General features: G+C 43.2%; 1 protein-coding gene across 1 annotated transcript in view; it reads right to left on the bottom strand.

The window, feature by feature from the left end:
• GRK3 (G protein-coupled receptor kinase 3) overlaps positions 1-22,562 on the bottom strand; it is a 539,783-nt gene that overhangs the window by 58,431 nt on the left and 458,790 nt on the right. The window contains exon 13 of the mRNA XM_082258195.1: positions 11,319-11,426. Coding sequence (XP_082114321.1) covers positions 11,319-11,426 — 108 coding nt within the window. The remainder of the gene's footprint in view (positions 1-11,318; positions 11,427-22,562) is intronic.

Raw genomic sequence — 22,562 nt, forward strand, 5'->3', positions numbered from 1 at the left:
GATAAAATAGTAATGTGTTAAATGAATTTCTCAACTGTCAATAATTCATGAAACACATAGTAAAAACACTTCTAAAGAGGAGGAAGTCAGTCCCCTGTGTAACCCTACAACAATAGCAAACACTATGTTGAAGGAGTGAATAGTCTCCTAAATGTGGCAAATAACCTCGACCAACAGGGCTTTAAAGTGGAACTTTACTCTCAATGATGCCATACAATCCAAGGTGTTTTCAAGAGCAGAGGAGGGGCTTTCTCAGCTAAGCACAACATCCTGTATGCCTTTCAGAGCTAAGGGCAGATGGATTCCAGGATTTCTTAGCAAAGCATGGGAGACATGGATGGATGGGTGAGCTTGCTTTAAATAATAAAAATCTATCAAAGCGTAACTCCACTTTTGTGGAGTTACGCATTCCCCTCTGGGTGATCTCTGTACATTGCAAGGATTTTAACAAAACTTTGTTGCAGATTCCTACCTTTTGTTATTCTGAAGAAATCACTGTTTGTTCCTCTGTGCTGAGTGGGTAAAATGGGAATGGTTTCATACTCATCAATCAGCTGTGGCAGCTTCAGGGCCCTAATGAGGAAATCTGCTGGGCCTGCATCCCTTTAGACGTGTTCCTATTGGGATTACTTTACCAAAAATGACATTTTTGTTGCAGGGGATGCCAGAAATCTGACTTATATTTTAGGCAGGATTCTGGGGAAATTGGTGAGCCAATCACACAAACAGGAAATTATGTTTCTGGGGTGTGGTCAGTACACATTCTGTGTACAGAACAGCTCCAGGTAGCCATATTGCATTGCATTTTCAGAAAATTACAACAGCTGCAAAAAAGGAAAGGTAATTTTTAATAACATTCAATTACAATAGGATTTGTGTCGCAATTTGTAAACGCTATATTGTTTTTTCCCCACAAAAGTGGAGTTACCCTTTAAATAGTGGTTTTGGTTTGTGCTTCTCAGATTCAATGTAGCTCCGCTTTAAGGAATAGGCTACAAGGCGAGTTGAATTTATAGGCGTACCAATCACCTAAATACACATTTGATAATGGTTTATGTGAGCTTTTATCCTGCCAAAGGTTTTGTAATCCTTTTTAGCTATTCCTCTGAATAAGGCACTCCTGCCAAACAGCAAAGCCAGGTTAGTGAACTCAACTGAAAATGCCTGGTTGCCATCTTGGTATGATGACTTGGATAAGGAGTCATTTACCAAGAACATGTATACAGCCCTGGAGTTTTGATTTTATTTGCTGCACATGTGTTCTGGGTGGGTCGATGACTTCGAAAGCACTAAAGCCCCCCAAAAAAGTAGGATTCGCTCTATGTGATGCCAATTCACATATACAAATTACAGAAAAAATAATGGATGGGTTTGTCCTTACTTCTTTCAATTTGCAGTTTATTTAGTAACACATCCTACAAAGTTATTTGGATCTGACACTTCTGGGAGGGTCAGATACCACTATCTGCCAGCTCTACTCACCATCCTCAGTTATGTGAGGGCTCAGAAGTCTGCTCAGATTTCAAGAGACTGCCAAAATAATTAACTGTGTTGTCTGTTTTTATCACATTTTAATCCCAGGCAGAAAGATATTGTAGAAAATGCTAAATGGGTTATGGGTGCCTCGTGCATGGTGTTTGTTACCTCCATCGATTGCCGTCGGTATCAGTACAAGACCTTTACTCATGATATAAAAAGTGAACCTGTACAGGCACATGAGGGTATATTTATAAAGTGGTGAATGTGTGGCATTTGCCAAAGATGCACTGCAGGTGTATCTTCCAAATCCCTGTTTTTTAAATTACAGTGATCAATTTCCCTGCAGTGAATGCTACAGAATTAGAAATACTCTTGCTATAGTATTACACTGCCATAATTTTACATGCAAATGTTACACACGTATAAATGTTTAGATTAGGGATGGACCGATATGGTTTTTTTAAGGGCAGATACTGATATTTTGGTCACAACGTATCAGTAACGGCCGATATTTTGTAAATTTAAAGTTTTGTAAAATAAAGACATTTTTTGACACAAATCTGGTACTGAACATGTTAATTTTTGTTTAATGCTTAATGCCTGGCTTGCTGGCACCCTGTGGTGGGTGGGTGGCTGGCAACCTGTGGCGGCTGTCTGGCACAGGGACTTTGGGTGGGTGGCTGGTAAAGGGGCTGTGGGTGGCTGGCTGGTGTGGGTGGGTGGATGGCTGGTACAGGGCCTGTGGGTGGCTGGCTGGTACAGGGCCTGTGGGTGGCTGGCTGGTACAGGGCCTGTGGGTGGCTGGCTGGTACAGGGCCTGTGGCTGGCTGGCTGGTACAGGGCCTGTGCTGTGGGTGGGTGTATGGCTGTGATACACTCCCGCGAGACTAGTCCCGACTTCAGAAGAGGCTGTCCAAGGCGAGGGAGGCGGCCTAAGAAGGCAGAATGACATCACAAAAATATCAGCAATATCGGCCAGTTCAGGGGCCGATACCGATATATCAGAGAAAGTGCATATCGGCCCCTGATATATCGGCCTTGCCGATAATCGGTCTATCCCTAGTTTAGATATGCCTGCGTAAACCACTGCTTTCCCAGAAATGAGCAGGGTGTGCACACAGCCATTTGGTATCCAAAATGAGGATGGAGAGGAAGCCTTTGTACCGGGTTGGATACTGCCAGCACCAAATATTAGAAATACCAGACACTTTGTATTTGGCTAAACTGTTGATCAGATCCTAAAGATGCATGCTTGAGCTACAATAAAGCCACAAGACTATAGATCTATTCATATAGCCATACACACTAATAAACTGTGAAGCAATTGTACTTGTACACACATGCTAGCTACTAAACTAAAATGTCATTGACATAATAATAAGTTTGAAATTTTCTGATTTGTAAGCATAGGACTGGTTTTACATTAATTTCCCATGTAATGTTAAGTTTCATGACCATTATACATTTTAAGATAGATACAATAGGAATAGCAAGTGTAGGGCAAGCCACTCTGTCCCCAGCACAGCAAAAGTTAATAAAAAGGTATATGCTGTGAAATTCCATAACAGGTCAACAAAATGAAAGCCAGAAAAAAAAAAAATGATTGGGAGAACCCAACACAAAAGAAGCACAGGCAAACAGCTACAGGGAAGTCCTGCCCTTTTAGACACACTTCCCGTGGCTGCTCAACCGTGAACAGCAATGCATTTGCTCAGTTGCTGTCCAAGCTTATTATGGTGCTCATGTGTTCATTCAACTCAGGTGGAAAGTTGTGTTACAACAAACAAGCAGCCACTTCCACCTGAAAGGCCAATGTTACTGGCTCAGACTGCTTTATAGACAGGCTGTTTGTTGTGCACAGTGGCCATATAAGAATTACTGGGCCTTGTTCTAAGGAGTATATTTAACAATAACAAATAAATCCTTAACATCAAGTTGGTCAAATCCCAGGGAGCAGACACGGCCAACACACCTAAAACAAATGTCTTGGCAAGTTACATTTCTACTGAACCATAAGACTGAATATGTTTGGCCTGCTGATTAAATGAAACCCCGCTTCTGTAAAGAGAAAAAAAATCCCTGGATCAGCAGGAACCCAATGAGTTTCACACTATTAATGGGCAGGCTTAATGTAACAAGTTTATTGATCGATCAACTTGGGTATAACCAGCCTTACGGATTTGCTTCCGATTAATGCAAGCGGCTGCTATAGCCGCTAGTGATAACCACCGTCTTTCTCCCAGCGGGGATGGCTTCCCCTGCTTGCCCCTTGGAGGAAATACCCTTTCAGCATTGTCTGTGTTGATGGGGGAATCCTGCAAATTTCTGCACAGTCTATGGGATGCCCAACAAAAGTTCTGATGACTGAAGACGATTTATGTGTGCGAATTGAACATTCTAGCCATGCTGGCCTCCTTACTGTTCGCCATCCAAAAAGGCTTGTTCACACAAAGGGTAGTAGAGGTACTACTTTGACCATTCAAGACAAGGTGACAAGTTCTTTAATACTTTTCCTACATTTACCCACCATCTCTTAGGCCAACTGGAGCCCTTGGCAACACCCAGTACCGTTGGGTATGAGGAAACATACTGACCTTCTGCACTGGAGTGCTCAGAGACAATTGCTAGATCTCAGCAAGTTTTTTTCAATCTTGTTTAAGCTCTGACATGGAGCTTACACAGGACTTTCTACTTGTAAATTAAAGCAGGGGAGCATAAAGGGAACTCTTACTAGCAAAGGAGATGGACTGCAAAGGGAACCGTTGACCTTAATGGGTTACAATAAAGAATCCAAACACAGTCTTTAGATGTAATGGCTGCATATATTTTATTTTTTTTCATGCTTTTATTCCTTTATGTTTTCACTTGATAATCCTGTCACTAACATTCTTCCTGTCCCAGGGTGACAAAACTCATTCACTGTACTGAATCACTAACTGTACTGAATCTAGTAAAAAGCCATGGTTGATGCCCTAGAAGAGGACTAAAGAAGACTCTTCCACTCCTCACCATAACGTTGAGGGTGTGGCTCCTTAGATAGCTGGGAACAATGTAACTCATACCAGCACAGGTATTCATGAGCTTACAATATTTCTGGTAGAATTAAGTATTTTTTTGGCACTTATCAGACAGATATAACAAAATGCTGGTAATTGTACATTTAACAAACCAAACAGGAAAAGTTCATTGTCAAAGTTGACATATCCTTTAATTAAATGAGCAATGCATTAATGCATGATACCTATGTAAATAATACATTTAAATCACCCAGTGCACTCAGTGAGTCAGTAATTTCAATCAGTTTAATTAAACACATAAACCTGACGGATCGCATAAAGCAGAAATAATGTATTTCAAAAATCTTTAGAAATGAACGATTATGAGGCCGAGACATGCAGAAAGAAGGAAGGGCCCTAACCATGTGATCACATGACGAACAAATGAATGACGCGAGTCACCTTTCAGCTTTGTTTGAGAACAGTGCATTGCACTTTTCCAGACCAGGAAGCACAGCGAACTGCCACCTGGATACAGGTGTATAAATATGGATAGATTTTACAAAACGGCAGCTCTCTGTACGTGTTGTACCCTGCAGATAATCTTTTGGTTTGACTGCTGTCCTGATTCCCAATCCTCAGCTGAAATTGGTCCAGCAGGCCCCGTTTTAATCTAATCTTTATTACTGGATGCAAGCTCTTTATAATGTGATGTCAACATTTGAAGCTACAAGACATAATTTACTCTGTTTCCTGAGACGCCTCAATATCCATTAAAGTGCATTTCTCTATTAAGAGGAAAAGTGACTGAGAAGAAATTAAATGCTAAAAAAACAAAGTTTTTTTCTTCTTCAGCCATTCCAAAATTAGTTTGCGGAGCTTCTCAGATCAGCTGGCTGCAAAGCTTTGTACAACTGTTACTGTATCTGCAATATAATGAGATATTACCACTGGTCAGAGGATTACATTAACAAGAAGCATTGTGATGATAATAAATTTTAATGAACTCAAGTGCTAACTGCTAAAGCACTATGATAGAAGAGAAATATATACGTAAACCTGCAGGCCATTTATGTGTATATGGTTTGTAAAAGTACATACAATATACATACTGTATGTGCTTTGGATCTCTTTCACATTGTGCTCCAGAAACCCCCTATATTTTCATTGCTTGGATCCTAGTGACCCATGATAAATGCTTAAGGGTCCCCTGCTTAGGCTATCAAGGTCCGATGAGTTGGATGCCGCTGACTAGAGAGGGTGCAGGCTGAGGAGAGGTCCATCCAGACCCAAAAGATCCTTGGATCCTTATGCCTGTGGGCTTTTAGGGGAAATAAGTTATAAAACAAAAAGAAACCAAGTTCAATTCCATGTCATTTATTTAAAAAGTGTTTCTACCGCTAGAGCATCTCCTAAAATGTATATATCCCCTCCCACCCTGACAGTTAAACACCAACTAATAAAATAACACCTTGGTTCACATGCCAACATCTAACACTAATCTTTTTACCTATGCCCAAGCATGTAACTTAACTTGGCCTAACAATTACAGTAAACCCATATTTGAGTGTCTAACTTACCAAACATTGCTCCCTAAAGCAGCCATTCTCAATCAGGGCTTCATGGATTCCTAGGGTTCCTTTAGCTTTGGATAATTGACCACCCATTTGATGGTGGCGCAGGACAAAGACCAGCACCATAACACCAATTATCTTTGTAGCTATCTGTAAAGTTGGCATTTTGACCACCACCAGATGTAAGGGACATTGAGCCTTGATTAATTGTATTTAGTAAGGGTTCCCTGAGACTTGAAAATTGATTTAGGGTTTCTTCAGAGGTAAAAAGGTTTAGAAAAGCCATAACAAAGCTAAAATAATTTTTTAATTTTGGATGGAGTTGAGAAGGGTTAGAACCTCCATTGAGCTGCTATTTGTGTGTTTTCTGAAAAATTTTTCTGCACTATCTACAGAGACCCAGGAGCCATAACAATAACAGATGATGTCCAATAACGATGAACAAAATGCCTTTCATCATAACACACGTGAAACTATGTATGAAACACCTTGAGATTTTTTTATCTACTTTAAGCTCACCATACACATTAAAATTAGACGGTACGTCTGTACAATGAACTTGAGATTTACCAAAAGATTTACTATGTAATCTGAGTACCCACCTGATCCATACAATAAATCTGTATTCAATCAAGCAGGCTCTCATGCGATTATAGTTGTTTGTATAGCTAATATTATGCTTGTGTTTTACATTCATTTTATTGGTTACTAGGACGAAGAACACCCATGTCCTAGCAAACAGTGATGCATCACAATGAACAATGGGCAGGACCTGACCAGAAACTATGAGAGTCTTGTTCCCAGCTCTGCTTTGCCTGTCATTGACAGCAGATGGCAGCGGGCAGATTCCATGATGGTATTCAGTCCAATAGCGGTTTTAGAATCTGCACACTGCCATCCAAAGTCAATCACAGACAAGTCAGACCTAATAAGGAACTAGTCTCAGAAAACCTCATTAGGTTCCTCTCACCAGTCATCTCAATTTCACAGTCTTTGTGCCTGTTGGGTGGGCACAGCCTGAAGGGGAACACTGGGACTAGTTTCCCATCAGGTCTCCCTTGCCTGTGATTGACAGTGCATGACAGTGGGTGGATTTTAATTCTGCCCATTATCATGCCCTGTCAATAAAAACTAAGGCAGACCTGATGGGAAATAGGTCTCCCAGTTCCTCATCAGGCTCCACCCTCCCCAAGTCCAAAAATCCTCGGTTGGGAGTCTGTCAGTGTGACAAGTGCAGCGGCCAGAAAGAGTGCACTGGGGAGGAATTGCCCAGTATGGACACTCTGACTTCAGTCCCGGCATCTACAAATTCTGTGACAGGTACTTGAAATGGGTACAAGCACCAACATTCTCGGTGCTGCACCCCAAAAGAATTCTAGAGGGTGTGAATTCCCCAGAATAATTTGGGATATGAGATTGTCTCCTGTTTCAAGTTTAGTTCTATAAAACATAACATTTAAATCTGTGCACATGGAATATAGTAGAAGCACAGGGACTTCAGATACATACACATTTTTGAAATCATACCTGCATTGTCTATAATCTTACAGTGAATGCTTCAATGTGAACTTGGTGAACTGCTTATTTTTGCATACCTGAGTTTTTACAATAGAGATTTGCATTTATTCTTTAAATTTCATTGTGTAATTTATCAATAAGGACCACAATAGGCTGTAGGGGGCAAGCAGACACACATCCAGCTGTCACTGATAGCATAAACATGAACAATAAGGATGCTTAACTATATTCAAATACGAATATATGAATAAAATAGCAGCGCACAAAGCACATCTTAGAACTCATAATGAACACAGACGTTCACTCATCAAGACACATGCCATAAAATCTCCTTATATGCTGTAATGCTTTTTTATCTTGCAGTATAGCATGCTGGAGACACAACTTCTACATGATGGCTTTTCTTTCACATTTGATTTTATATATTGTTGCAGATGAACATGCCATTTCCTACAACATAATTATGCTTATAATGATACAGAACAGGCCTAGTCATTCCAAATGAACACAGAGTGCAAATTTTAACCCAGGCAGCTATTTTTTCCAAGACAATGTATTTCCAAGTAGGGAGATTTTGTCTGAGAGCTATGGAGAACTGGTTCCTGTAATATGCTAACGTGACAGTCAGCTTTACCTGTGAATATCTTGGCTCCCATACAACTTAAAAGTTGTAAAGTAAGCTTGCTATTGTTTTTCCTCAAGACGCATTATTACACAGAATGCACACCCCTAGTCAGCCAAAGCATTAAGATGAAGGAACTGTAAATATAAATGCCTAAATTACACCATCTTTAAAATAGTATGGAAAAAACTTGCAGAGATCTAGTAGCCAGTAGCAAAAGTTAGAAGCCAGCAAACTATAGTTGGTTGTCATAATGATCTCTATTTCTCATTTTTTTTTTTTTTTTTTTAACTGACAAATTTAAACAAGTTCACAAACAAAAAGTAAAGAGTGTGTGTGTGTGTGTGTGTGTGTGTGTGTAAATATATCAGAAAACCCCACACAAATGCTCGTTGCCATTGTGGCTTACACACAGTCAGTTCCATAAATATTGGGACATCAACACAATTCTAATCTTTTTGGCTCTATACACCACCACAATGGATTTGAAATGAAACAAACAAGATGTGCTTTAACTGCAGACTTTTAGCTTTAATTTGAGGGTATTTACATCCAAATCGGGTCAAAGGCATAGGAATTACAACAGTTTGTATATGTGCCTCCCACTTTTTAAGGGACCAAAAGTAATGGGATAATTGGCTGCTCAGCTGTTCCATGGCCAGGTGTGTGTTATTCCCTCACTATCCCATTTACAAGGAGCAGATAAAAGGTCCAGAGTTCATTTCAAGTGTGCTATTTGCATTTGGAATCAGTTGCTGTCGACTCTCAATATGAGATGCAAAGAGCTGTTACTATCAGGGAAGCAACCATCATTAGGCTGAAAAAAACACAACAAACCCATCAGAGAGATAGCAAAACATTAGGTGTGGCCGAATCAACTGTTTGGAACATCCTTAAAAAGAAAGAATGCACTGGTGAGCTCAGCAACACCAAAGGACCCGGAAGACCACGGAAAACAACTGTGGTGGATGACCGAAGAATTCTTTCCCTGGTGAAGAAAACACCCTTCACAACAGTTGGCCAGATCAAGAACACTCTCCAAGAGGTAGGTGTATGTGTGTCAAAGTCAATTATCAAGAGACAACTTCACCAGAGTGAATACAGAGGGTTCATCACAAGATGTAAACCATTGGTGAGCCTCAAAAACAGGAAGGCCAGATTAGAGTTTTCCAAACAACATCTAAAAAAGCCTTCACAGTTCTGGAACAACATCTGGAACAACAACAGATGAGACTAAGATCAACTTGTACCAGAGGGATGGGAAGAGAAGAGTATGGAGAAGGAAAGGAACTGCTCATGGCCCAAAGCATACCACCTCATCAGTGAAGCATGGTGGTGGTAGTGTCATGGCGTGGGCATGTATGGCTGCCAATGGAACTGGTTCTCCTGTATTTATTGATGATGCGACTGCTGACAAAAGCAGCAGGATGAATTCTTAAGTGTTTCGGGCCATATTATCTGCTCATATTCAGCCAAATGCTTCAGAACTCATTGGACAGCGCTTCACAGTGCAGATGGACAATGAACCGAAGCATACTGCGAAAGCAACCAAATAATTTTTTAAGGAATGTTATGCAATGGCCAAATCAATCACCTGACCTGAATCTGATTGAGCATGAATTTCACTTGCGGAAGACAAAACTGAAGGGAAAATGCCCCAAGAACAAGCAGGAACTGAAGACAGTTGCAGTAGAGGCCTGGCAGAGCATCCCCAGGGATGAAACCCAGCGTTTGGTGATGTCTATGCGTTCCAGACTTCAGGCTGTAATTGACTGCAAAGGATTTGCAACCAAGTATTAAAAAGTAAAAGTTTGATTTATGATGGTTAATCTGTCCCATTACTTTTGGTCCCTTAAAAAGTGGGAGGCACATATACAAACTGTTGTAATTCCTACACCTTTCGCCTGATTTGGATGTAAATACCCTCAGATTCATTTCAAATCCATTGTGGTGGTGTATAGAGCCAAAAAGATTAGAATTGTGTCGATGTCCCAATATTTATGGACCTGACTGTATATACACACTACTAACCCATACAGTATAGGCTCTCTCATTCCCACAGAATTCACTCTTATGTTCTATCTATGTGACAGTACTGACCCATGTGATCTTTCATACTCACAGTTCTTACCCATACTGTATGTTCTCTCATTCTTACAGTATTCATCACCCATATGTTTTCTCACAGCACTGACCCATATGTTCTCTCAATCTCACAGTAGTGACCCATATGTTCGCTCACTTTCACAGCTCTGACCCATATGTTCTCACACTATATAGTACTGACCCATATGTTCTCTCATTCTCACAGTGCTGAGCCATATATTCCCTCCTTCTCACAGTACTGACCCATGTTCTCACATTGTCACAGTACTGACCCATACGTTCCCTCCATCTCACAGCACTGACCCATATGTTTTCTCCACCTCACAGTACTGATCCAAATGTTCCCTCCACCTCAGAGTACTGACCAATATGTTCCCTCCACCTCAGAGTACTGACCAATATGTTCCCACCACCTCACAGTACTGACCCATATGTTCCCACCACCTCACAGTACTGACCCATATGTTCCCACCACCTCACAGTACTGACCCATATGTTCCCACCACCTAACAGTACTCACCCATATGATCCCACCACCTAACAGTACTCACCCATATGATCCCTCCACCTCACAGTACTGACCCATATGCTCCCTCCACCTCACAGTATTGACCCATATGTTCCCTCCACCTCACAGTATTGACCCATATGTCCCCTCCACCTCACAGTACTGACCCATATGTTCCCTTCATTTCACAGTACTGACTCATTTGTTCGCTCACTCTCACAGTACTGACGTAAGTGCTCGCTCACTCTCACAGTACAGTTCTCTCACTTTCAGTTTTGTTATTGCCTTACATACTAAGCAAAAAGGGACTTACCAAAAGTGATAAAAGGCTTTAGGAATGTTTACAAGGAAAAAAAAAAAAAACGCAATTCACAAAGAACCAGTGAGAATAACGTGGCATTAGACTTATAATGGTTAGCTCTAAGGCAAGAACACTAACCCTACAGTTTTGAATGATGCCAATAAAAAAATGTACCCAGTTTTGACAATACACAGATTTTGAGTATGTTTCTTACCCTCTCAGAAGTTTGAAGAGCATACATCCTAGAGAAAACCAGTCTGCACTGCTGTCGTATGCTGTGCCCTTCTGCAGCACTTCAGGAGCCATGTACCCGTGGGTTCCTCTGAAAAGTCAGGGAGATAAAGGACGTGTCAATATTTTTTTAAATGACCTGCTTTATCTAAACCTTGAACATAAATAAATGTATGATATGTTACTCACTAAGCAATAGAATATAACTTTAGTAGACAAAGATAGAAGTAAAAAGGGCATAATGTATGTTTGTTTTGTTCTATGTCAGCGCTGGGGAAATTGGGCTGTGTTGAAGAAGGCTCATCAATACAACTGTTTTTAAATGAAACAAAGTGAAGCTTAAAAGCTATAAAGATTGTGATAAAACAATATGCAGCCTGTACCTTAAGGTATTCCCTCATGACTGTATTAGTATTTGAATGTTATCTTGTAAAATAGTCATGCAGTGTGTGCACTTGGCTTTCTTCAGAATTGCATGGGCAGAACTCTTCCATACCTTAGGCTCATGCTTGTACTTTAGCATACAGGTTGTTTTTTGGGGTTTTTTTTTGTTTGGTTTTTATGTTTTTTTTTTTTTTTTTTCTAAATGGTAAAAAAGGTCCGAAAATGGTTAATGTAGCTCCTGAGATTTTCTATCACATCCTGTGTGATCACCAACACATAAAATACACCTCTGCCTTTCCTGTGACAGACATGTGTCCCTGTGGGCAGGGGTGTCATTAGAAATGGGGGTTTAGCTGCTGACTTTTGACACCATTAAAATCTGCATATCAATAACAGCACTGGCCAGACATTTTCTGGAACAAATGGATGCATCTGTCACAGCTGATGGAGAGGATCATAAAGGCACTACTATATACCTATGTTTGGGAAATTTAAATCTAACTATTTGACATTTCAAATCTCAGACAGCCATGATTTTATAAAACTGAACAAAAAAAAAGGGATTTTTGACTCCCCGTAAAATCCATTTCTCTGATGTTCATTGACAGACACAGCTCCTGATTCTTCTTAACCACTGGGTTATGCTGCCCCCTACAGGAGTAGGACGCTAGGCAGGAAAAAGCTTGACAATGCCTGTGGGCAGTCCCAGGGATTATACACACACGCTCAAGCTATAGGCACTCACAGTTTTGTTACAAGCAGTGTCAAAATTGAAAGCCAACTCCACAGAGAGGCAGTTGCTGTGTCCCATCAATGAACATCAGAGAAATGGATTTTACGGTAAGTCAAAAATTCAATTTTCTCTTTCGTTCATAGACGGACATGATTCTTCTTAACTATTGGGACATCCCAAAGCAGTGTTAAACAAGAGGGGTGGGAAAAACAGCAGAAAAAAAAATTCCCAAAGCTAACCATAGCCAACCAGGTAACATGGAACTCAACCAAAACAACTGGAGCTCACCTGAAAAAAACAATACACCCTCAAAGAGGACCTGGGCCTCTAAACAGCAGCCTGCAAAACCTTGCGGCCAAAAGAAGCATCCACAGATGCCAACACATCCACTTTATAAAACTTTGCAACCAGATCACCGCCTTGCAAACCTCCATTACTGATGCCTGATGATGGAAGGCCCAGGAGGCACTAAGCGCCCGAGTAGAGTGTGCCTTAATAGGGGAAATAGGAACCTGACCCCTAATAGAAAAGGCCTGAATCACTGTCTGTTTGATCCATATGGAAATGGTCGCAGCAGGAGCGGCCAGCCCTTCTCGAGGTCCAACCGTGAGTACAAAATAGTGAGACTGACTTCCTAAAAGACTCTGTAGCTGCCAGGTACACCCTGATTGCCCGAACCACATCCAGGGAATGCAGAGCAATTTCTTTAAGATGTTTAGGCCTGGGACATAGGGAAGGCAACACAATGTCTTCATTCAAATGGAAATCAAAAACGACCTTCGGAAGGAACAACAGAAATCAAAAACGACCTTAGGAAGGAACAACAGATAGGGACGAAGAACCACCTTCGCTCTGTAAATCAACAGGTAAGGTGAACGACAAGAACATGCCGCCCGCCCCGACACCCTTCACGCAGAAGTAATAGCCACCAAAAGGTCCACCTTCTGGGACAATGTAAGCAGGGGAACTTCTCAAAATTGTCAAAGGGAGATTCCTGGATAACTAACACCACCAATGTGAGGACCCTACGGCAGTAATGGAGACCGCACTAGGGGATAAAAGTAAGCACCAAGGAATGTGTGGCCAATGGACGTTGAAAAAAAACGCCATGGCCGAAACCTTACCCTTGATGGTACTCAAGGCCAGGTGCTGCTCAACCCCCCATTGGAGGAAAGCCAAGATCCAAACCACCAAAAAGGAGTGAGGGAGAACCCCAAAAGACTCGCACCACTCAACGTACGTCTTCCAAGTACGATGGTAGATCTCCCTAGGTGTAGATTTTTAACCTTTAACAGCGTAGGAATCACAGATTCAGACAAACCCCTATCCTTCAGCACCTGGCTTTCAACAGTCAAGCCGTTAAAACCAGTGACTATAAAGCAGGATGGAAGATTGTCCCTTGGGACAGCAAATCTTCCCTGAGAGAAAGTCTCCAAGGAGCATCTGCAATCAGCCCTACGAGATTGGCATACCAAGACCAGTAAGGCCAGTCTGGAGCCACAAGAAAGACCGGAATCCCTTGCTCTTGGCAGAAGTTTGAGAGGGGGAAAGGCATAAATCAGATGATCCTGACAAAAAGGAGCCACTAATACGTCTGAGGTGTCGGCAAGAGGATCCTAAGACCATACCACAAACCTCTGTTCCTTCCATGGAATGTGTACAGCAGAGAGGGCTGGAACAATCTTTTCCGATCCACCAGGACACTTCTTATGCCCCCATGGTGATTGACATAGAAAAAACATGTCAATCACCATGGGGGCATAAGAATCCTTTACTTTCTTATTATACTACTTTTTCCAGCCTGGTCCAATAAAATTCCCCAGGGACACTGCTTTTGTTTCTTCCACGAATTAGTTTGGGGAAGGGACTTCAGGCTGTGCTTTGGCACATTTATGTATCAACCCATTTTTGTATGGTGATTGACATAGGCCACGGCCGTGGCATTGTCCGACTGAATTCATACCGGACACCCCTGAAGATGAATTGTCCAATGAGCCAGACAAGCCTGATCGCTAGAACTTCCAGTACATTGATGGACAGTCTGGACTGAGTCCAGACCCCCTACGGAACACAAGCTTTGCCGAGGAACGCCTCCCCACCCGGACAGGCTAGCATCCGTTGTGACAACCGCCCAGTTCGGGGGGGGAAGGATTTTCCTGTTGAAGTGCCGGAGAACGAAGCCTCCTCTAGAGACTGTGGATTCTTGTCCCATGTCACCAGAATCTCTTTTGCAGAGATCTCATGTGGAATTTTGCAAACGGAACCGCTTCAAAAAGGTAGACACCATCAGGCCCAGCACGCGCATGCAAGCGCGGAGGGATGACTGTCCGCTGGACAACAGAAGCTGAATTGCCTTCTGCATTTTCTGGAGTTTTTCTAGAGGAAGTAACGCTCTGGCTGAGACCGAATCCACCCAGATAGTCCAGTTTTGCGGACGAAACCAGAGCAGACTTCTGAATGATCAGAATCCAACCGCACTCCCTCAGAGATCACAGAGCAATCTCCAAGGTGTCTATCAGAGCAGTCACAGACTGCTCGCAGAAGAAGATCATCCAGGTGCCCCAGTACCGTGATCCCCCGCTGGCGCAACAATGCCAGCAACGGGGCCAACACCTGTGAAGACCCGAGGAGCAGAGACAAGACCAAAGGTAAATGGCACAAACTGATAATGCTCCTTGCCGACGGCAAAGTGGAGAAAGCGCTGGTGACCGGCACATATTGGAATGTGAAGGTAGGCAGCCTTGATGTCAATAGAATTGAGAAAATCTCCCAGATGTAGGGACGCCACTACCGTGTGAATGGACTCCATTCGGAACGTCTATACCCGCACGAGGCAGTTTAGCATCTTGAGGTCCAGAATTGAACGTACCTTGCCTTCCTTCTAGGGATTTGTAAACAGGTTTAAGTAAAACCCCTGAAAACAAGCCCGGAGCCAGAACCGGGACAATCACCCCATCAAGTCTTGCACTGCCCCAAAGTGACCCTGTAAGTGATCTAAGGACAAGTGCAGGTTGGAAGGGAAGAAACTTTCCGGAAGGGAAAGACCGAAACTCGATCTTGTAGCCAGATTGAATGACTTTGTGGACCCACTTGACCTGTACCAGAGAGGTCCACCGATCCGGAAATCAGCGAAGACGTCCCCCCACCCTAGATACGGGTGAGGGCGCCACTTCATGCAGATGAAGTCTGGAAGAGCCCCTCGTGGCTTGGCAGACCAGGTCCTCTTGGAAACTCCGGGGGAGGCCTTGAAGGACTTTTATCCCTCGAGGGACAAAAAAGGCCTCTTATGAGCCGAGGCGAATGGCCCACGTCTACGACAGGGGCTCCTTGCCCTCGGTAGCCTGCTGAAGAAGAGTACTCTTCCCCCCTGTGAGACCCTTAATGATGTCATCCGAGGAAGCTCCAAACAGGCGATCCCCCAGAAGGGGAGGATCAGATAAAGCCTCTTAGAATGGTCAGCCAGATAAGACGCCGAAGGAACACTGCTGATACAGACAGCCTAAAATCAAAGGAGCATCATCCAAATATCACAGATAAACTGTAGCCCCTGGACCAAATGATCTGCCAGCTCCGCAAAGGCAGGGGGAAGCAGTTTCCCCTCTCAGTCCTGGCATAAAAGTTTAGCCCACTCATCAGAGTTTGCAACACCAGGGCAATAGTAAATACCGGCCTAAGCCGAACCAGCCATAGTGAAACATATAGCGGGCCAGAGCCTCCGCTCCCCTATCAACCGGATCTTTAAAGGCCAAGGAATTAGGCTAACTTTAACTTGGAAACCAGGGAGTCCACTACAGGTGGGACCGTCCACTTTTTACGCAGGCAATCCTTTTAAGGATACCACATAGCAAAACGCTTAGGGACCACAAGAGTGCATTTTGGACAACCCCAATGTTATGTGACAATGTTGTAAGTGGGAAAGGGAAACACCCCCACCACAGTGAAGGACCTGTGGTGCCAAAAGGGACCGGCGCCTCCGACGCATCTCCGCCATGTTTAAAATTTCACGCTCTGACACAATCAGTGCATCCACCAGCGCCTTTTCATACACTGCTAGAGGAACAGAGGAAACATCCTCACTGTCTTAGCACTAAGGGTGCGTGGACGCAGACTCAGTAGGGTGACTTGCGTCCACAGCGGGTGAAACAGATTCCGCATTTGATGGACAGGTGAGGCAGGGGAGGGCGGTGGACGTTATATACGAAGGTCACCCGGAAAAAAAAAAACAATCAGGGGAGGGCCACCGACTGCGATCCTGCAAAAGTGACGCCGACCAAGGGGCCACGAATGGACCACCTACTGAAGACCCACAATGACCACCAAATTTTTAGAGGGCTGGGGGGAGGGAGGGGAACTCGGAAGTCCCACCACTGTCCTCCAGGGGTAGAGGGGGGGATAGCTAACTAAAATACCAAGAACAGGGTGGGTACCGCTCCTAACAGTCCACTGCTCCATCAGGATGTGGGTGTCTGTCGGCCAGAAGGAATGCTGTGACTCAGGCTGAGGCCAGGTCGTATGCGCCGTCACGAGATGTTTAACTTGCAGACCAGCCCCCGTCCAGTGTGGAGGGAAGGCCTTCATGTGCTCGCTGGCCAGTCTGGAGGGACACTCTGGATCTAGATTATCCAGTCTTTCCCTTAGTCTGGCAGTTGATAGTAGATTCTTACAGGAACAAAAAACAAAGATATGAAAAAATCAATTTAAAAGGAAAAAAATTACTAGGACCAGAGGTCCCAGCAAGGTACTAGGTTCTTACTCCTGACTAGGCAGAAAAAAAACTAAGTGCCTATAGCGGAGTGTGGGTGTATACCTCCTGGGACTGCCCACAAGTGTAGTCAAGCTTTTTCCTGCCTAGTGTACTTCTCCTCTTGGAGGCAGTATAACCCAATGGTTAGAAAGAATCAGGAGCTGTGTCCATCAATGCTAGAAAGAGAAAAATACATTTTCTTCAACTTGCTGCCATGGCAATAGTTTTCTGTGTACAGAGAGCCCAATAATTCCTATTCACTTGTTCATATGTTTGGCTCACTGTTATTTCTCATAGTTCCATACAGATGTTAAATTTTAGATTAAAGGGTTCAGCTTTGGTTAGAGATTGTCTGACTGATAAGTGGTTCTTTTTCACATGACAGAAGTGCTAGCAGGGCCTTTACCCTATAGATCAGTGCTCCTCAATCAGGGTTCCTCCTGAGGTTGCTAGGGGTTCCTTGAGTAGTAAATAATGGTGGATTGATTTCTCACCTACATGATCATAAATGAAATGGGCAATTTTTCACTAGCCACCAATGTGAGGGGTCACATCTACAACGATCACAAGTGTTGGAGGACACCACCGTTTTTACTGTATGCCCTCCTTTTCTGCTCTTTTTAGGGAGTTGGTAACACAATTATCTGCCCTGGGTGTTAAAATACTAGGTACGCCACATTACACATTTATTTTTATTTTAAAACTTTCTTCAACCTATTGATTACACTCATGTACCACAAGCTGTAGACAGAATCCTAAAAAAAAAAAAAAAAAAAAAAAAGACAGAATCCTTTTTAGCAGGGGTTTACGAGAAACATGAAAATGATTTCAACTGCTCCTTGGAGATAAAAAGGTTGAGAAAGGCTGAAATCGACTACATCTCTTGTACAAAGGCAAATAAAAATTGAGACTGGAGTTTCCCTTTAAGATGCAAATTTATGTGATGACTAATATTTAGGCTTAGTGATTTTTTTTTTTTTTTTTTAAATCACTACCAGGGATTGCACTTACATTAAATCAAGCATGTCTCTTGTGCTGGTGGCTAAGTTCTTTGAAGTTTTCATTCCTCTGCCCCCCAAAACCCACAACTCCCAAGCTGTGATCTTGGGGTGCTGCAGAGGGTAATATGAGCCACTGGACCTGCCCCTGCTATGCCCATTCTTTATGCCCCCCTGCTGCAATCAGTAAAGTTAGGCATATAAACTAAACTTAAAGAGTATGTAAACCCTCGCATATACCCAGTGAAGTGAACAGCCGCAGATAAAACACAGAGATTAAACAAATCTCCCTAAATACGTTTTTTTGTATATCTGCTGTCTACACCGTTTAGCAAGTAAACATTGTGTTTTTTTTCTTCCTGTTCCTTTTTTTTCCTGGGTGTGGAGTCTTGGCATACACTGTGTGACCGCCGATTCAGCTCCCCATAGACTTCAAAAACATAGCCGCCGTGTGATAGCAATGGGAAACTATAAGAAAATGGGTGTCGGACTGCACAATAATGGCCGCCGATTTTATATATATATATACATATATATATATATATATATATATATATATATATATATATATATATAGCAGCCATCCACAATATATGCGGTGCCAACATGGCTCCCGGGACCCTCAGAGGACCACCAGGTACAGATGGACAGTAAGGGGGAACCCTGCTAGGGACCCCCACCATGACAATCACCCAAATAAAAAACAAACAAACGAGTTTGTATAGCGAGCTAGACATGAGTGAATAGAGGGATGGTCCGCAGAGGGACCCCGATAGTGAGGGGGAGCATTATATGAGAAGGAAGGGCACTCGGGGGGTCCAACCAATCCAGGGAGGGGCCCACGTTCACCCTGAGAAAACACCAGAGAGGAGGGGGGACACTACTCACCACACCTTGGGACTGGGCGGGCATCTAGGAATGGATGTACTGCGGGTCAGGTCGTGAGCAGGGCTATACGTCCTCACGAGCCATTTAACTGGCTGGTCTGCCTCTGTTTATTGGGGCTATGTCGCGGCCAACGCAGCATGGAGCTAAGGTGGTGTCACTCTCACTGGCTGGATTGGGAAGACTAAGGATCTAGAAAATCCAGTCCATCACCCAGTCTGGCAGTTGATTGTAGTCCTCACAGGAACAGAAAATAAAAGAATAATATTCAGTTTAAAAAGGAAAAAAAAGGCCAGGACCAGAGATCCCAGACAAAGAACTAGGTTCTTACTCCTGACTAGGCAGAAAAAAAACTGAAGTCCTTTAGCAGGAAGTGGGAGTATACCCCCTAGGACTGCCCTATATAGGCGTAGTCAAATCTTTTCCCACCTAGTGTACTACCTCTGTAGGGGGCAGCATAAAGCCCTCAGTCAAGAAGGTCTAGAGATGTGTCCATCAAGGAACGAAAGAGAAATGATAAATGGTTTTCAAAATGTTTTACAAATAAATACAATATCTGAAAAGTGTGGCGTGCATTTGTATTCAGCCCCCTTTACTCTAATACCCCTAACCAAACCAATTGCCTTCAGAAGTCACCTAATTAGTAAATAAGAGTCCACCTGTGTGTAATTAATCTCAGTATAAATGCAGCTGTTCAGTGAAGCCCTCAAAGGTTTGTTAGAGAACCTTAATGAAGAAAACAGCATCACAGAGGCCAAGGAACACACCAGACAGGTCAGGGATACAGTTGTAAAGAAGTTAAAGCAGGGTTAGTTTATAAAAAAAATCCAAAGTTTGGAACTTCTCACTGAGTGTTGTTCAATCCATTATCTGAAAACACAAAGAGTATGGCACAACTGCAAACCTACCAAGACATGGCCATCAACCTAAACTGACAGGCTGGGCAAGGAGAGCATTACGCAGAGAAGCAGCCAAGAGGCCCATGGTAACTCTGGAGGAACTGCAGAGATCGACAGCTCAGGTGGGAGAATCTGTCCACAGGACAACTATTAGTCATGCACTCCACAAATCTGGCCTTTATGGAAGAGTGGGAAGAAGAAAGCCATTTTTGAAAAAAAGCAAAAAGAAGTTTGCAGTTTGTGAGAACCATGTGGGGGACACAGCATCTGGCTCGGTGGGGACCAATATTGAACTTTTTTGCCTAAAAGCAAAACACTGTGTGTGGCAGAAAACACTGCACATTACCCTGAACATACCATCCCCACCGTAAAACATGGTGGTTGCAGCATCATGTTCATATTGTGGGGATGTTTTTCTTCAGCAGGGACAGGAAAGCTGATCAGAGTTGATGGGAAGATGGATGGATGGAGCCAAATACAGGGCAATCTTAGAAGAAACTGGGGCGGGTGTTCACCAGCAGGACAACAACCCTACACATATAGCCAGAGCTACAATGAAATGGTTTAGATCAAAGAATGTTCATGTGTTAGAATGGCCCAGTCAAAGTCCAGACCTAAATCCAATCGAGAATCTGTGGCAAGACTTGAAAATTTCTGTTCACAGACATTCTCCATCCTATCTGACAGAGCTTGAGCTATTTTGTAAAAAAGAATTGGCAAAAATGTTACTATCTAGATGTGCAAAGCTGGTAGAAACACACACAAAAAGACTTGCAGCTGTAATTGCGGTGAAAGGTGGTTCTACAAAGGGGCTGAATACATATTGTGACAGGAAGTCAGCTAAATCTGGGAATGTAGTCACAGGAAGGAGATACATTTCCACCTGATTTAGAAAGTCCATTAATTAATTTAGGGTGTTGGCTACAGAGCTAGCCAGCAGGAAGTTGAAAGGCCTTCACCTGTTCAGAATGAGGGAGTTAAGGCTCTATAATTTGTTCAGAGAAAGTCCTATTGTTTGCTGCCTCCAGAAGCTGCATCCTGAAGCCATGTGGGCTGGGAGCAGGAGGACAGTCAGCGTGTGCCTCCCGACAGGATGTGTGGGCCTGGGAGAAGACCCCCCGGAGTGATGTGTGCCCGGGACGGTAACCAAGGGTGAATACGTCTCAAAGGTGAGAAGACGAACTGTTGATGTGAAAGAAACAAAAGGACTGTGTTGCCCTGTGAAGCTATTATAAAAGGACTATTGAGTGTCCGCTGTAGGACAAGGAAGTCTGCCCGACGGTAGGTTGGAGACAGACACTTAGGCAGGTTCCAGTTGTGAGAAGGTAGCCGCCCACAGAGGCAAGGATTTATTTTCTGTTTTATTTTATTTTGGATGTTTTGCTGCATACAGCCTGGTGAAGAAAACACCATTTAATAAACCACACTGTTTGTTTGCAAGCACTTGTCGGCTACCTCTCTGGGAAAACGCACCCCCCAAGGGGTCATCCACACCCGCCACCGAGCTAATCCCTTACATATGGTGGAGGTATGCAGTGGGCATAAGCAGAGATCCCTGCAAGGAAGTGCAAATGTTTGATGAACTTTATCTGGTGCATGAGATTGCACAATCTATGTGTGCAGGAGAGAAGATCCTGACAGAAAAAAAAAAAGTGTTTTAAAGAGACAGCGGTCTCAAAATTATTTGATGAACTTTGTTGTGTCTGGTGCAAGTGACTGCACAAACTGTGTGTGCAGGAAAAGAGATCTTGCAAGAGAGAGAGAAAAACTACATGTGTTAAAGAGACAGTGGTCTGAAAAATTTTTGCTGGACTGTGAAAAATTTGTTTGTGGAGTTATTGAAGATGGGGCGTTCAAAACGCCTGAAGAATGCAAAGATAGATGAAATGAGAGACCGGATTCTATGGATGGAGGGGATGTTGCCGTCTGAACCAGCCCCATCCATGCCTAAAGAGAGTCTACTAAAGAGGAAGGTTGTTGTCCCTAGCAACACTGATGAAACCGCTATGGAGACGCAGTGTGCTCAGATGAAAAGTAAACTCAAAATGGAGGAGATGTTGAAACATCTGATTATATCAAATGCAGCTCAACAGCAAGCAAATGCAGCTCAACAGCAGGCAAATGCGGATTTTCAGCGGAGCTTTGCAGCTCAACAAAAGGATCACCAAGAGAGCATGGCAGGCTGGAAACAGAGACGCCAGCAGCCAATGGAGGCCATCGGTTTGGAGGAAACCGAGTATGTGTGCAGGGCTGAGTTGGATGCCTTGCAACGGAAAATGGAAGAAAAGGAACAAGCCTTGGAATTGCTTAAAATGGAGCATAGAAACTTGCAGGAAATGAATGAACTACTCAAGTCTCATGTGTTACAGTGGGAAGAATCCACTGCTCTTCTTTTGGTCGAGTTGCAAAAACGCAGAGAGACTATAATGGAGAAAGATACCATCCTCATGGAAAAGGAAAGTGAAATTCAGACTTTGCAGAAGCAAAGTATGGCTGATATGTTGGAGTTGCGTAATCAGCTGGAAAAAAGTCTTCAGTCTTTGGGAGCTACAAAAATAGACCTGCAGGAGTCGCAGGAACAGAA

This window comes from Pelophylax lessonae (genome assembly GCF_965119305.1).
Source record: "Pelophylax lessonae genome assembly, chromosome: 1".
NCBI lineage: Eukaryota > Metazoa > Chordata > Amphibia > Anura > Ranidae > Pelophylax > Pelophylax lessonae.